Source organism: Bos javanicus, chromosome 7, assembly GCF_032452875.1.
Source record: "Bos javanicus breed banteng chromosome 7, ARS-OSU_banteng_1.0, whole genome shotgun sequence".
NCBI lineage: Eukaryota > Metazoa > Chordata > Mammalia > Artiodactyla > Bovidae > Bos > Bos javanicus.
In genome coordinates, this window is record NC_083874.1 from 39987254 (window position 1) to 40002932 (window position 15679).

Sequence of the window (15679 nt, forward strand, 5' to 3'; positions counted from 1 at the left end):
TGAGCTCACAGTCTGTATTTCCATCCTCTTTTCCAGGAGCATACTAAGCAGTGAACAGCCCACCTCCACTCTCCCAGAAATGCAGCCATACAGAAGCTGGGGAACAGTTAGCCAAGGGAATAACACAGGCCAGGGTACAGACTGAGCAAAGCTTGAAACCAGGGTCTTCTGCCGTTGGCATACATTTGAGAAGCTCCAGGAACTGTCAGGGGTATGCCTGTGCCCTGCACATTTCCATTAATTGGAGTTAATTGCTTCTGTAAAATTATAAGTGCTGCCTTGAGTTTCAAAATTCCATAATCTTTGGTCTCCTTTCCCAGGGGAGACTGTACCTTGGCACTTGGAAAGGTTTAGGCAAATGTGAGAATGTGGGACTGTCATTGTGGCCAAGGATATACATATAATCTCATCAGGCTAAGCTGTGTTGAGTGACAGCAATGTCAATAGGCTGTTGTCCTGGGCTGTTCCTATTGTACATATCAAGGGTCTCTTCCCACTTCTGGCCTAGACTCTCCTTTGGGCTGGGAATACCATGCTCCTCCCTGAGTAGACGACTTTGTCAAGCTAGCCAGATCCAGGTTCTGAAGGCAAAGCTGGCAGCTGACAAGAAGGCAAAGCAGAAGGGATCATGAAGCTGAGCAGTCTGGGAGGAAGCTGCTCCCTTGCACAGCCAAGAGCTTGGTTTTGTTCCATGGAACTAGAGGTCCTGGTGAATTGGGGCAGTGATAGGAAGCACCTCTGATGGAGCTGGGCTCCTCTCATCCACCTCCACCTCCTTACAGCTCATGCCAAATCCTCACCAGGACAACAGGCAAGAGACAGAAGGGAGAGTCCAAGGCCATATATTCCCCTGCTGAATTAACCTTAGAACACTTTTCCCCAGTAGCCCAATCTCATGTGTTTGATGTTGTGGTCTGCAGAAGCCCCTCTAAGGCAGCCTGGGGCAACAGTCAGGAAGACAGACCCAAAGTATCCAGGAGGTTCCATCCGAGGGCAACAACCCTTCCCATGGGCAGCCAGGACTGGGAGGAGTTCACCCTTGACTGGTTTACTCCCTTCGGGACGCTGGACAATGACTCTCAAGGCCAGATTCGCAAGTAGGTGCCGGTAGAGCAGACAGAGAAAAGAGGGAACACGCGCTCTTGGAAGTTGACGCGGAAGGTATAGATGTGGCGCATGTCCTCTGCAGCGTAGAAGGACACAGCCCCCACCTCCAGGTCCAGGGCGACCCGCACGCGGGACAGGTGCCCACAGCTGAGGGGCGTCCGTTCAGGGCTGGTCACCGCCCAGTACTGCCCGTTGTTGAGCTGCAGCGCCCAGACGCCCTCCTCCGGGGTGAAGGGCGTGAGACCCTTGCGGCGCACGCTCTCACGGGCCACGCCGAAGGCCCAGCCGTCCTTGGAGCCCACTTCCACTTCCCAGTGGTGCCTCCCAGAGGAGAAACTGCAGGAAGCCAGAACTCTTGTGTTGGTGTCGAAGCGGCGCGGGTGGCTGGGCAGGTCCTGGGCTTGTTGCCCAAGGCGCACGCTCTTAAGATCCAGAGAGAGGATGAGGCGGGGGTTGGCCGTGTCGGGGTCCAAGGTCAGCTCCACTGCGGGGGATGGGTGGTTTAGGGAGGTGGAGAGACAGAGGACTTCCCATGCAGGCTCCTTGCACAGCTCCCCTTGCCCAACTGTCCCCTCAAATAAGTATATGTTGAAATCACACAGCTACAGTTTATGGGCTTGATTTGGATCTCAATTCACACAAATTGATGAATCCAATTTAAAACACTTGTATCATAATTTATGGAAAAGTTTTTCCATAAAGTTTTCTTTGATATTGTATTACCTTTGTGATACTATGTAAAATTTAAACTTAAAACATATATGTATTATTAAACTGTATTTTATAGCAAAAAGACACCTGGGGAATTTTGGACACTAGATACTGGAAAGAATCATTAATTTTTTATTTATAACAATGGTTTCCTCTTTATGCTTTTTAAAAAGTATGTCTCTTTAGAGACAGCATACTGAGATATATATGAAATGATATATATGAAATCACAGTTATCTATGATTTGCTTCAAAATAATCCAGTGGCAAGAAGTGGGTAGGGATGTTTATGAAAAATACTAGTCATGAGTTGATAATTGCTGAAGGTATATGATGAGTACATAATACTTGTTATGCTCTTCTCTCTACTTTAGTGCATGTTTGAAACCTTCCATAATGAAAAGTTAAAATACGCACACTTGCTGTAAATACTACTATGTTCCAGGTCTGTGCTAGGCCCTGTGAATCCCACAGAGGAATATCCCTGCCCTCCTGCAGCTTCCTTTCTATGGGGAGAAGGAGGAGAGACAATAAATGATAAAGGGATCAGAAGAGCAGGCTGTAATTTCAACTAGACAGGCCAGGGAAGGCCTTACCGAAAATGTGCATATGAGCACAGACATCAAGGAGATGAGAAAGCCAGACAGGTGGCTGTCTGTGGGAAGGGTGTTCCAGGCCCTGGCACAGCCAGTGCAGTGCAAAGGCCCTGAGGTAGCTGTGTGCTCCTGGTGCATTCCAGGAGCAGCAAGCACGTGTGTGACTGCACAGAGTGAACCAGGGGAAGAGTATGCAGTGAGGCTAGATTTCATGAGACCTTGAAGACCAGTTACTCCACCCCTTACTGAGTGAGAGGGAGAGGCAGGGCTGTCACAGAGTCCTGAGCAGAGGAGGACATAGTCTGACTCAGTTGGTTCACTAGGTAAGATATGACTTAGCTTAGTCATCAGCATCAGGAATATGTGCCTTCCCTTCCCCACTTTCCCAGCCCATTGGGGTTAGATCCCACTCACCCCAGAACTCTGCAAGAGTAATAACCGCTTCCCTTCCTGTTTTCAGTCTGACCCCTGACCCAGTACACAACCCCTGTCCCAAGAAGAGGTCTCCGTCTGTCTGGGAGTGGGAACAGGGAAGAGAGATTTGTCCAGGTGACTGACAAGCACTTCCAGATCTAAATACCCCAAGGTGCAGGGCACTCCTACTCTGGAATGACCCATAGCTTTATCGGCCTATGGGCCCCACTGTGACATGAAGGAATCATAATTATGAGGATGAGGGAGAAAGGACAGCTGATGGCAGAGTTGCTTAGGTAGATGGGCAGAAGGAACCAACCATGCACAGAGCCGAGAGACAGTTACTGTATCTCCACATGGCCAAATGACAGGTACTCACTGTCACAACAACCATCGTACCTTTTTCCTCTTTGTCCAGCTCTCCCCGAAGATCCTCTGAAGAGAAGAAACAGAGCAGGTTGTGCATGAATGACATGGAAAATTTCTATCTGGCAATGACAGTGACACCATCTCTTGACTTGTAAGCCCCACTGACTCACTCACTCCCTAGATAACCTAGAGATGACAGGCAGGTACCGGGCCAAGCACAAGGGTGGAAAGGGGACAGTAGTCTAACTCTACCTCTCCCACGTCCCTCTCTTTTGTCTGGAGCCATTCTGAGCTGAGCTCTCCTTCCTCATCCTTCTTTCTGCCCCTAATGACCCTCGACTCCATCTGTCTTCAGTTGAAGCTTTGTGTCCTGGGGTAGGGATGGGGGTTCTAAATAAATTAGCCACCACTAACTGCCCGAACCAATCTGGCTTTGAGAGACACACTAGTTCCTGTTTTATCACACAGCTTCTGGAAAGGCACATCCTTAGGACCCTAAACCACCAACACCAGGACTGCAAGGCCCAGCCCCACACACAGGCCCCTACCTTTGAACTTCTTGAGCAGCCCCTTTAAGACAAAGGTTTTGAGGGAAGCATTCCAGACTTTATTCTTCATCTCAGAAGAGACTGTGGTTGGCTTGGGGGCAGGCACATTGCTGCACCTGCAGGACAAGGACCCTGAAGAAGGCCCACAACCACTGTCCCACTCCCCCTGGGCTTGACAATTAGAATAGTGAGGTCCTCTGGGTAAAGAAAGGTGAAAAGAAGAGCCTGACCCTGTGCCAAATACCCATGGCCAGGCAGCAGATGTTTGCCTCAGAAAGTACTCAGGTAGGTTGGTGAGGGGAACAGGAGGTGAGAAGTCAGGATGGGGAATGACAAGAGGAAGCACAGTAGAAGAGGTGGCTCTTAGCCACCTTAGAGAGGCCTCAGGTATTGTTAGGTCCACTCACCTGCTTAGTGTGTTTTTGAATTCCTGGAAGGAAAGGTGAGAGAAAACCAAATCAGCATTCACCTTTGAGAAATAAAACTGGTCCCTTGCCCTGCTTCCAGAGGAATAAGCAATACAGAGATGCATTACCCCCTCTACACACACTGCTTGCATGGGCCCCATGTGGCAACAGCTTCCTCATATGGCAGACCACTGCGTGTCTCATCAACAAGGTAGACCCCTCAACCCTGCCCACACCTCTGCAATTGCTCCCATCATTACAGAATCATCACTGGAGACAAGTGCCAGGAGTCAGCGTTGCTTCTGCTTTTAACATAGCCTAAGAAAACTGATGGGGCTTCTCTAGTGGCTCAGATGGTAAAGAATCTGCCTAAAATGCCAGAGACCTGGGTTCGATCCCTGGGTAGGGAAGATCCCCTGGAAAAGGAAACGGCAACCCACTCTAGTATTCTTGCCTATACAGAAGACCCTGGCTGGCTATAGTCCATGGGATTGCAAAGAGTTGGACATCACTGAGTGACTAACACTTTCAAGAAAACTGACAGCCCCTATGCAACAACTGGTCACTCAGATCAGTGCTTTTTTCCCCCCATATATTATTATTTTTCTTCTTTTTTATTTTTCAAATTATGAAAGTATGATAACACATTTACCAGAGACTTGGAAAATACAGAAAAAAGTTACATACAGTTCCATTATATATCACAATTATTTTTTAAGTAGATAAGAATTTTAGTTGAATTTTCAATATCAGACTCTCAAAAATTAAAAAAATGAATAGATAAGTAGAAGGATATAATAGATCTGAAAAGCACTGTGAACTAATCCAACATAATTAAGATTTATACAATTTTCAGACAACAGCAAGATACAAATTCTATTCAAGTTCCTATAGACTATAAACCAGGAAACATTGGAACATATCTAGGGACATAAAGTGTTAGTTGCTCGGTCATGTCCATAAAACAAGGTGAAAAAATTCTTAGACCAGTGCCTTTTAAATGACCCTTCTTTTTAGCGGGGGGGGGGGGCGCTGCATGGCTTGTGGGATCTTATTTCCCTGATCTGTGTGGAAGCACGAGAGTCCTAACCACCAGGGAATTCCCTTAAATGACCGCTCAATCCATTTGTCCATTTGTGACTTGTGAAGTTTAATTAGTGGGTTGTGACTATTTATTTTAGAAGGACATATGATAGGAAAGATCAAAGTGCATCATATGTAGTACAGGTGTTATTTTCTGAGACTTTTTTCACACATATGTATATAATAGAATGCATTGTAAGATATATTATTGTGGATCATGGTCAAGAAAAATTTTAATCACATCCTTTTAGACTGCTAACCCCAGGAAAATCAGGGCTTTTCTCTTCAATACCCTTTGGCTCCAGATTGTGTGATTCTACTAAACTAATTCTGTTCTCGCTGCTGTTTCCTCATTTGAAAAGTTGGAGGGATACATTCAAGCCTCCTGCCTTAAAATTAATGACTCACACCCCTGGCCAAGCCAGACTCACCTGGAGAAAGTCAAGATCAGGCTTGCAAGTTGTCTCCTGGATCTGACTGCTGAGCTTGGAGAGCTGGGCAATCTCATCCCCAAGCTGGGCCAAGTTCTCATTCTGCTTCTGTGTCACCTCCCGGGACAGCTCCTCCAGGCGGCCTAGGAGTCGACCCTCCTGCTCCACCAGGAAGGCCCGCAAAGCCTGGAACTCCGCCCCTACCTTCTCCTGCTCAGCTGCCATCTGCTTCTGTCTCAGGAGAAACGAAGTTGAAGAAGGCAAGGGATGTGATCATCGATGGGTCATCGATCCCATCCCATTTGGATGGGAGCCTCTGTGCCATTTCACAGGACAGGGTTCCATCTCCCTCCGTGCTCGGGGGTCAGAGACTCATGTACACATACCCACAGTGCGCACACTCTAGTTAAGTATCAGAGTTCCGAGCATGCGGTAGCCTCGACATGTGCTTTCCCTTCCCCTGTCACAGTTGTGCCCATGTGTCACTTTAGACCTGGGCTCTCCCATCAACCTAGAACAACTTCAAACTCACTCCAGAACCACCCAGGGCTGCAGTTTCCTCATTTGAAAAATGGAAGGGATAAATCAGTGCCTTCTGTAGTTACTGTAAAGATTAAGCTGAGGTCCCCAAACACATTTATTTTGTGTTAAAAACAAGACAACAGGCTCCAAATGGAGTCACTTATGCTAAGCCCCATGTCACCAAACCGAGACCTAATTACAGTTTCAGCTCTCCCAGAAATAATACCTTAAACCATCCTATGAGGAATGGCCTCCTCAACATTTGTTTAGTAACCTGTCTGATAAAACCATGCCAGCCACTACAAGGAAAGTAACTTTGTAGTAGCCAGCCCACTTTTCTATGTGTGTGACCAAATTTATGATCTTTATTCTGCGGAAATCCAAACACATTATGGTTTCAAGTTACTAGAGTTGGAAAGTTGGAAAACATTAAAGTTGCAGAGTTGGAAAGCACCTTTTATAGCACACAGTGAGATCTCAAACGTAATGCTGTCAAACTCTTCTCACTTCTTTTTAGTTCAACATTTTTGGCAATGATTTAATAGATGATTTACAAGGCAACTTTAAGGTATGACTTTGAAGCAAAACCTTTGTGGAGCTGGGGGTGCCAGTGAAAATTCATTTTAAGACACAGAAATTTAAAGTGAACCAACAATGTCACTGGCTGTCAGATGGACAAGCCAACATAGTACCCTAAGTCATTGTTAGGCTGCGAGGCTGAAGCAAGGTGTGGAGAGATGGTGTCAGGTCTCACATTTAAAGAAGTACGTTCAGTGTTAAAACACGTACTAATAGAATATCAAAATTGAAAAATTGGAAGTAAATTTTAAATAACTCTACTTTCACAGCTTTTTTTTTTTTTTCTGTTTTTGGCCACATGGCATGTGGGATCTTAGTCCCCTGAGTAGGGATTGAACCCATGCCCTTGCAGTTGTAGCATGGAATTCTAAACACTGGACCTGCCAGGGAAGTCCCTCAGAGCACTTCTGATATTTAAATTCCCTCTCTAATCAGACACCCAAGTCACTTTAGGACCGTAAATCATGTTGATGAATCAGTTTATAAGCCCTTACTAGTGCTGACTGAGGCTCCACAGGCAGCAAAGACAGTTCTTATTCAGAATATGTGTCAGTTTCAGCCAAGATAAAATACTTTCCCTTCCAGGGTAGAAGAGGTCCAAGGCAATCCATCTGCTACCAAGTAACTGGTTTCCTTCAAGGATGATGCTGTATCAGGCCTCCACATTGCCTCTGTTGCTACCAGCCTGAATATTGTGTGGATCACAACAAACTGTGGAAAATTTTTAAAGAGATGGGAATACCAGACCACCTTACCTGCCACATGAGAAACCTGTATGCAGGTCAAGAATCAACAGTTAGAACCAGACGTGGAACAACAGACTGGTTCCAAATTGGGAAAGGAGTACGTCAAGGCTGTATATTGTTACCCTGCTTATTTAATTTCTATGCAGAGTACATCAGCCAGAACACTGGGCTGGATGAATCACAAGCTAAAATCAAGATTGCTGAGAGAAATAGCAAACTCAGATATGCAGTTGATACCACTCTAATGACAGAAAATGAAGAGGATCTAAAGAGCCTCTTGATGAGGGTGCCAGAGGAGAGTGAAAAAGCTGGCTTGAAACTCAACATTCAAAAAACGAAGATCCTGACATCCAATCCCATCACTTCATGGCAAATAGAGGGGGAAAAAGTGGAAACCAGATTTTATTTTCTTGGGCTCCAAAATCACTGCAGATGGTAACTGCAGCCATAAAATTAAAAGACACTTGCTCCTTGGAAGGAAAGCTATGACAAACCTAGACAGTGCAGTAAAAAGCAGAGACATCACTTTGCTGACAAAGTGGTAGCCATTTAGTCAAAGCTATGGTTTTTCCAGTAGTCGTGTATGGATGTGAGAGTTGAACCATAAAGAAGGCTGAGCACCAAAGAATTGATGCTTTTGAATTGTGGTAATGGAGAAGATTCTTGAGTTCCTTGGACTGCAAGGAGATAAAACCTGTCAATCCTAAAATAAATTAATCCTGAATATTCATTGGAAGGACTGATACTCAAACTGAAATTCCAATACTTCGGCCACCTGATGTGAAGAGCCAGCTCGTTGGAAAATTGAAGGCAAAAGGAGAAGGGGGTGGCAGAGGATAAGATGGTTATATAGCATCACCGACTCAATGGACATGAGTTTGGGCGGACTCCAGCAGATGGTGAAGGAAGCCTGCTGTGCTACAGTCCAGGGGGTCAAAAAGAGTTGGACAGGACTTAGCGACTGAATACAACAGCAAAGAAAGAAGAAAGTGAAATCAATGCCAGTGATCAGAGGTAACAGCATATCCACAAGAACTAAGTGAGAATATGCTGTGTGCAAGCTTTATATTCTATTCTTTCCATTATTACCATTCACGGGATTTTCTCCCCTGTGTTTTTAGACCCAGACTCTCGCCCAGGGATGGGGGAGCCTGGTGGGCTGCCATCTCTGGGTCGCTCAGAGTCGGACAAAACTGAAGCGACTTAGCAACAGCAGCAGCTTGCCCCTGATCCTCTTGATTCTTTACACAAACACATGGGAGGGACTCTGTGTGATATCACAAGTGGGGCCTCTCGTGGCCAGTGAGAAGAATCCCATCCCTCCAGGACAAGCTCAAATGTCAAAGTTCCTTTTCCCTGAAAATGTTATGGGAGGAAAGAGTAGCTAGAAGAGCAGACTGTAAGTGAGTTCTGAAGTCAGGCGACCCGGGGTTCAGGTCACTGCTGCCTAGTCTTCAGGATGTTGGGCAAACCGGCAGCAGCAATAAGGGGCACTTTACAGGTATCAGCTCCCTCAGTGATGACAACCACACAATGGCATGGATATACTCTCATCCCAATTTACAAATGGGGAGACGAAGACAGGTGAATTACCAGGAAGCGGGAAGTCAGGATTCTAATCCAGGGAGTCTGACCTCAAAGTCCAAGCTTCTTACACAACAACACAAGTGGAAATAACACAAGTGTAACAATATTTGCCAAAGAACTCTAAATCAGGGTTTCCTGCCTGGGTGCTATTGACATTTGAGGCTAGATAATTATTTGTTGTGGAGGGCTTTGTCCTGTGCTTTGCAGGATGTTTAAGCAGTACCCTGGCCTCTACCAGTAAACACCAGTAGCACCTCTGCCCCAGTGTTGACAACCAAAAATATCTCCAGGCATTGCCAAATGTTCCCTGGGGCCCAAAATTGCCACCAGTTGAGAACCACTTCTCTAAATAGTAAGAGCATTTTCCAATAAAAATGTTCTTTCTCTTTGTTCTCATGGCAGCAATAATTGTTTCATTAAGCAGGTATCTTGCAGTTCTAAAGGATGTATGGGCCAGAGAGGGGTTGGCTGGGTGGGTGTAGGACAGAGTAGAAAGTGCTAAGCAAGGCCATGGGATGTAGGATCAGAGACCATGAAGCTGCCCAAGCTGGAGAAGGCCCTCTGGTCATAGATGTACAGCAATGGCCAAAGAACCACAGGTTTATTCCTTTTTCCAGCAGAGAGGGTGGAGGTGTGGAGGGGTAAGTTCTTCCTTATGGAGGGAAGTGAATTTTCAGAAAAGAAGGCCTGAGGTGTGCACCGAATGCAAGTGTACCCGATGCAGTTCAAGATCAGGAAAGAACACTGGGGCATCTGTACACATGCCTCCCCTTCACCCCACCTGTCCTCCCTTTAAGGATAGAGGGGTCCTCAGATTCCTTTCCCTCCATTTTCCAACTTCACAACTACACAGTCCTGTGCTAACAAGCAGGATCTGAATTTTCGAGATAGAAAATAACAGTGACCCACATTTTCCCACCTTAAACAAAATGAACCCCATTTCACTTTCCTGTTTCACTTCAAGGAAGACGAAATACCACCCCAAGCTCTGGGCACAGGGGTGCTGGCACAGTCAGCTGCTGAAAACCCAAGTCCGCAAACCTTCTGCCCTCTGCTGGGTGGGGAACAGCTCTGCCATCCTCTCCTCCACCCCCAACCCCCTCTCTCCTAGCCTCAATTTCAAAATCTAAAAAACTCTAAAAATGAAGAAAAAGTTTTTTTCATAACTCCTTTGGTGGTAAAATTTGCCCTAAAACTGACAGAAGGCTACTTATTTTCCATTTATATGTTTCTCTACAGGAATATTAATGTATTCAATTACAAGATGCTCCACAGACCCTAACTGAGGTGTTATGTCATATTAGGGGGACTATACTTCCTGATTCACTGGGACAGTTCCAGTTTAAGCCAGATGTTCGAAAATAATTATTTTAGCTGTCCCTTTTACTCTCAAAAGCTCTGGTTACATAATAAATTATATGGTCACACTATATGATATGCATACTATTATATTTCCAAGAAGAGAAATGCAAAAAAGCAAAATGGCTGTCTCAGGAGGCCTTACAAATATCTGTGAAAAGAAAAGAAGCAAACAGCAAAGGAGAAAAGGAAAGATATACCCATTTGAATGCAGAGTTCCAAAGAATAGCAAAGAGAGATAAGAAAGCCTTCCTCAGTGATCAGTGCAAAGAAATAGAGGAAAACAATAGAATGGGAAAGACTAGAGATCTCTTCAAGAACATTAGAGATACCAAGGGAACATTTCATGCAAAGATGGGCACAATAAAGGACAGAAATGGTATGGACCTAAGAGAAGCAGACGATATTGGGAACAGGTGGCAAGAATACACAGAAGAATTGTACAAAAAAAGATATTCATGACCCAGATAATCACGATGGTGTGATCACTCACCTAGAGCCAGACGTCCTGGAATGTGAAGTCAAGTGGGCCTGAGGAAGCATCACTATGAACAAAGCTAGTGGAGGTGACGGAATTCCAGTTGAGCTATTTCGAATCCTGAAAGATGATGCTGTGAAAGTGCTGCACTCAATATGCCAGCAAATTTGTAAAACTCAGCAGTGGCCACAGGACTGGGAAAGGTCAGTTTTCATTCCAATCCCAAAGAAAGGCAATGCCAAAGAATGCTCAAACTACCGCACAATTGCACTCATTTCACACGCTAGTAAAGTAATGCTCAAAATTCTCCAGGCCAGGCCTCAACAATACATGAACCGTGAACTTCCAGATGTTCAAGGTGGTTTTAGAAAAGGCAGAGAAACCAGAGATTGAATTTCCAATGTCCACTGGATCATCGAAAGAGCAAGAGAGTTCCAGAAAAACATCTGTTTCTGCTTTATTAACTATGCCAAAGGCTTTGTGTGGATCACAACAAACTGTGGAGAATTCTTAAAGAGAAGGGAATACCAGACCACCTGACCTGCCTCTTGAGAAACCTGTATGCAGGTCAGGAAGCAACAGTTAGAACTGGACATGGAACAACAAACTGGTTCCAAATTAGGAAAAGGAGTATGTCAAGGCTGTATATTGTCACCCTGCTTATTTAACTTATTTGCAGAGTACATCATGAGAAACGCTGGGCTGGAAGAAACACAAGCTGGAATCAAGATTTCCAGGAGAAATATCGATAACCTCAGATATGCAGATGACACCACCCTTATGGCAGAAAGTGAAGAAGAACTAAAGAGCCTCTTGATGAAAGTGAAAGAGGAGAGTGAAAAAGTTGGCTTAAAGCTCAACATTCAGAAAACTAAGATCATGGCATCCAGTTCCATCACTTCATGGCAAATAGACGGGGAAATAGTGGCTGACTTTATTTTGGGGGGCTCCAAAGTCTCTGCAGATGGTGATTGCAGCCATGAAATTAAAAGACGCTTACTTCCTGGAAGGAAAGTTATGACCAACCTAGATAGCATATTCAAAAGAAGAGACATTACTTTGCCAACAAAGGTCCATCTAGTCAAGGCTATGGTTTTTCCAGTAATCATGTATGGATGTGAGAGATGGACTATAAAGAAAGCTGAGCACTGAAGAATTGATGCTTTTGAAGTGTGGTGTTGGAGAAGACTCTTGAGAGTCCCTTGGACTGCAAGGAGATCCAACCAGTCCATCCTAAAGGAGATCAGTCCTGAGTGTTCATTCGATGGACTGATGTTGAAGCTGAACCTCCAATACTTTGGCCACCTGATGTGAAGTGCTGACTCGTTTGAAAAGACCCTGATGCTGAGAAAGATTGAGGGCAGGAGAAGGGGACGGCAGAGGATAAGATGGTTGGATGGCATCACTGACTCACTGGAGATGAGTTAGGGTAAACTCCGGGAGTTGGTGATGGACAGGGAGGCCTGGTGTGCTGCAGTCCATGGAGTCGTAAAGCGTCGGACATGACTGAGCGACTGAACTGAACTGAACTAATATTTCTAAAATCCACCTCTGTTCCACAGGCACACACTTCAAAGCCAGAGTGGTAGGTGGCCCTGTGTTGTCAGCCTGGGCACAGGGTTGGGGGAGGGGGAGCCAACCTGGGGGTTGCCATTCTCACCAGGAGCTCCTTGCTCTCCTTCTCTTCTGTGGAACGAAAGGCCTCATAGTCCTCCAAATCCTTCTTCAAGACCTTCAGCCTGGACTCCAGAAGCTCCTGCAGGAGGGTGAGAAGGAAGACATTGGAGGGAGAAGATTCTGGAAACCCCCACATGGGCCTTCCTGAAACCACCCAGAAGAAACTGAAGGCCCTGCTCACTGAGGTGGAGGAGGCAGGATTGAAGCCACCTCTGGAAGTTGGGATGGATACAGCCTACACAGTCTGCACTTAAGGGTACAGGGCAACTGCAAGCTGATTCCAAAGACCTCAGGGTCTCTGGTCCTCAAGATCATCTGTGCACAATCTAGGCTGAAATGCAAGCACTCCAGCGCCCAGTCTGCCTAGTCCTCTTTTCTACTCTCCTCACCAGCATCAGAAAGCCATCTGGGTAGGAGGGCTGGAGCAGAGTCAGAGCAAAGAGAGACTGGGGACTGTGCCGCAGGCCTCCTAGTGCACACTCCAGCAAGTTGGCAGGAAAGGGAGGCGGCAGGCACCCAGAATCCCAGGTGGCTCTTGGCACTCTACTTAACCCTGGATCCACTCACCCCCTTAGCCCAACCTCCTGGGAAGGTCGTTTCACTTGGCCACAAGAGGTGAGAGAACATTGAACAGAGCTATGCCCGTGGTAAGGGTTGATAGTAGGGGTAGCAGATATGGGGGTGTGAAGGAGGCACTACTAGAAGCCAGGGACCGACAGAAAAATCGCCAAATCTGTGCGGTATCATGCAGTTGGTCCAGTATGGGCCTCAGAGGAAATGATAGGGGTGTGGGAGGCTGGTGACGGAGAAGAGAGCCGCGTTGAGTCCCGAAGCTAATGCCAGGCAGCATGGGATAGGACAACAAAAAGCAAGGGCTCACCTGGGCCTTCCTGCGTGCGCGGGAATGTAGAACCGGGACTGCAGGTCCCGAGAACCCGCATGGGTGGGGACGACGCTCACCTTAGCCTCCTGAACTGCCTCGTCCAGCGGCAACACGGCGTGAGCGCGGTGCTCGCGGGCGCGGTCGCACACCACGCAAATAGCCCGTCCGTCGTCCTGGCAGTAAAGCTTGAGCGGTTCGCCGTGCTGCGCGCACCCGGCCGCCACGGCCTCCGGAGGCCCGCGTTCTCCTGGCGCTCCGGCCGGCAGGCTGAAACGCCGCAGCAATGTGGCCACCGCGGCCAGCTGCCGGTTGGGCCGCAGCTGGCTGGGGCGCGCGGGCTCGCGACACTGCGGGCAGGGCAGCGAGAAGGACAGCGTGTGGGACACGGCGGTGGCCCTCGTCCCCGGGCGCTCCCAGCAGCGCGCGATGCAGGCGCGGCAGAAGCTGTGGCCGCACTCGACGGACACTGGCTCGCGGAAGAGCTCCAGGCAGATGGAGCAGGTCGCCTCTCCTTGCAGCTCTGCTGCCAGCGCCAGCGCCTCGGCCCCGGCGCCTGGGCCAGTCCGCGGCCCCACTGCCGCCATGCGCGCCCCCAGCTCACCGAAGTCGGGCGACGCTGGGGAAGTTGCTGGACCCGACAGTGCGCGGCCGGGGCGGGCGTCCGAGCGGCCGCTGAAAGAGGAAGGGCGGGGCTGACGCCGGCTGGCAGAGACTAGAGCTGAGTGCTCCAGGCTGAGAAACGCTAGAGGAGGGTGCGTCTTGACAGCTGGCGGAGTAGCACAGGTCAAGGGGATCCAAGCGCGGGCCAGTGCCTTGCGTTCCCGCTCTGAGCCCCCTCAATACCCCGCCTTGGCCAGCGGCCTCGGAGGTCCCGCGGCCCTCTCTCCGTCTCTCCCTTATTTCAGCTCTAACGCGAACCTACGCTGTCCAAGCCTGACTCCGTCGGCCGTGAGAAACGGGCCGGGACGGGTGGAAGCACACGCCCACCTGGGCGCCACTCCCAGTTGCTGCCCGAGGCCGACCCAGCACAGCCCGAGGGTCTGGCGCCCGACCACGGTGTCGGGTTCCCGGAGCACAGGTTTGTCCGGCCCTGTACTAAGTTAAATTTAGAATCTGGAACCTGGCTCTTGCTCCTACCCCCACCCACATGAGTGGCCTTTTATCCACTTTTGTAGCTACCTTTCTTGCATTTGTGTCCTCCCCTGCCCGTTTATTCTTTTTTTTTTTTTTTAATGCAAGTAATACACTTACAGTCAATACCCCCGCTTTATTCAGTGTTATCCTCCTCCCCTAAAAAAAAACCCCATCCTCTATTGTCTCTTTATCTTTATTTGTACAGCTCTCTGCAGCCCTTCTGGAGCTGCCAATAATATTTGCTCACGCCCGGTCTCCCCTCGGGGGCTTCCCTGGTGGCTCAGACAGTAAAGAGTTTGCTCGCAATTCGAAAACTCGGGTTTGATCCCTGGATCGGGTAGATCCCCTGGAGAAGAGAATGGCTACCCACTCCAATATTCTTCCCTGGAGAATTCCATGGACAGAGGAGTCTGGCAGGTTACAGTCCCTGGGGTCACAATGAGTCGGACACGACAGAGCGGGTAACACACACACGTCTGTCATGACTCCCTCTGGAGGGCACTCGAAGCAGATTTCTTCCTCAGCCTCCTCAGAAACCGCGCTTGTCAAGGTCACGGGTGACCGCAGCGATCATAACCCAAAGACGAAGGCAGGCGGCTTCTTAGGCTTTACCTCCTCTCTCCTGGGATGTTTCCTCCTTCTAGCACCATCTCTTCCTTCCGGGGTACTGTACTCCCTGGCTTTTCTCCCACTTCTATGGCCTCCTACCAGCTTCTTGGTCACCATGGTTGTTTCCTCTTCCTCTCCCTGCCCTTGCTTGGTCCTTGGACTTTCTGTCTACGCTCACTTCCTTGTGATCTCTTCCACTTTCTTGCTTGAAAGACTTTCTCTCTGCTCTACGGACAAATCTCCAGCCCAACTCTTCCTAGGATACCTGGCTCCCACAGCCAACTCACTGGGCAGCATCTCCACATGAGGCGTTCTAAGGGAGAGTTGCACACTCGACACTTCCACAATGCACTTCTGTCTGCCCCTCCACCTGCTCTTCCCATAGCCTTCCCCACTACACTCCATTTAACAGCAACTCCATCCATCCAGGTGCTCAGGCC

The 15679-nt window shown here is 48.1% G+C and overlaps 1 protein-coding gene across 3 annotated transcripts; it reads right to left on the reverse strand.

Moving 5' to 3' along the window:
* On the reverse strand, nt 1-14733 carry TRIM7 (tripartite motif containing 7). Of its 3 annotated transcripts, none has more exons than XM_061423168.1 (7): nt 13574-14708; nt 12597-12692; nt 5666-5896; nt 4152-4174; nt 3745-3860; nt 3227-3262; nt 1-1591 (listed from the first exon to the last, which is right to left on the reverse strand). In XM_061423168.1, exons 1-7 carry the CDS (start codon nt 14078-14080, stop codon nt 1080-1082), a joined length of 1521 nt encoding a protein of 506 aa, XP_061279152.1. In that variant the 5' UTR covers nt 14081-14708; the 3' UTR covers nt 1-1079. The 3 variants fall into 3 exon arrangements, with proteins under 3 accessions (XP_061279152.1, XP_061279154.1, XP_061279153.1); XM_061423170.1 differs by lacking the exon at nt 13574-14708 and adding an exon at nt 13494-13573; XM_061423169.1 differs by lacking the exons at nt 1-1591; nt 3227-3262 and having other exon boundaries at nt 3795-3876; nt 13574-14733.
* Nucleotides 14734-15679: the final 946 nt, after the last annotated feature.

Excerpts from the sequence above, each read along its gene's own strand:
- TRIM7 (XM_061423168.1), bottom strand. The coding sequence starts at position 14,080 with ATGGCGGCAGTGGGGCCGCGGACTGGCCCAGGCGCCGGGGCCGAGGCG. Across the intron at positions 12,693-13,573 it reads AGGCAGTTCAGGAGGCTAAG|GAGCTTCTGGAGTCCAGGCT; the intron begins GTGAGCGTCGTC and ends ACCCTCCTGCAG. Across the intron at positions 3,263-3,744 it reads GCTGCTCAAGAAGTTCAAAG|AGGATCTTCGGGGAGAGCTG; the intron begins GTAGGGGCCTGT and ends TCTTCTCTTCAG.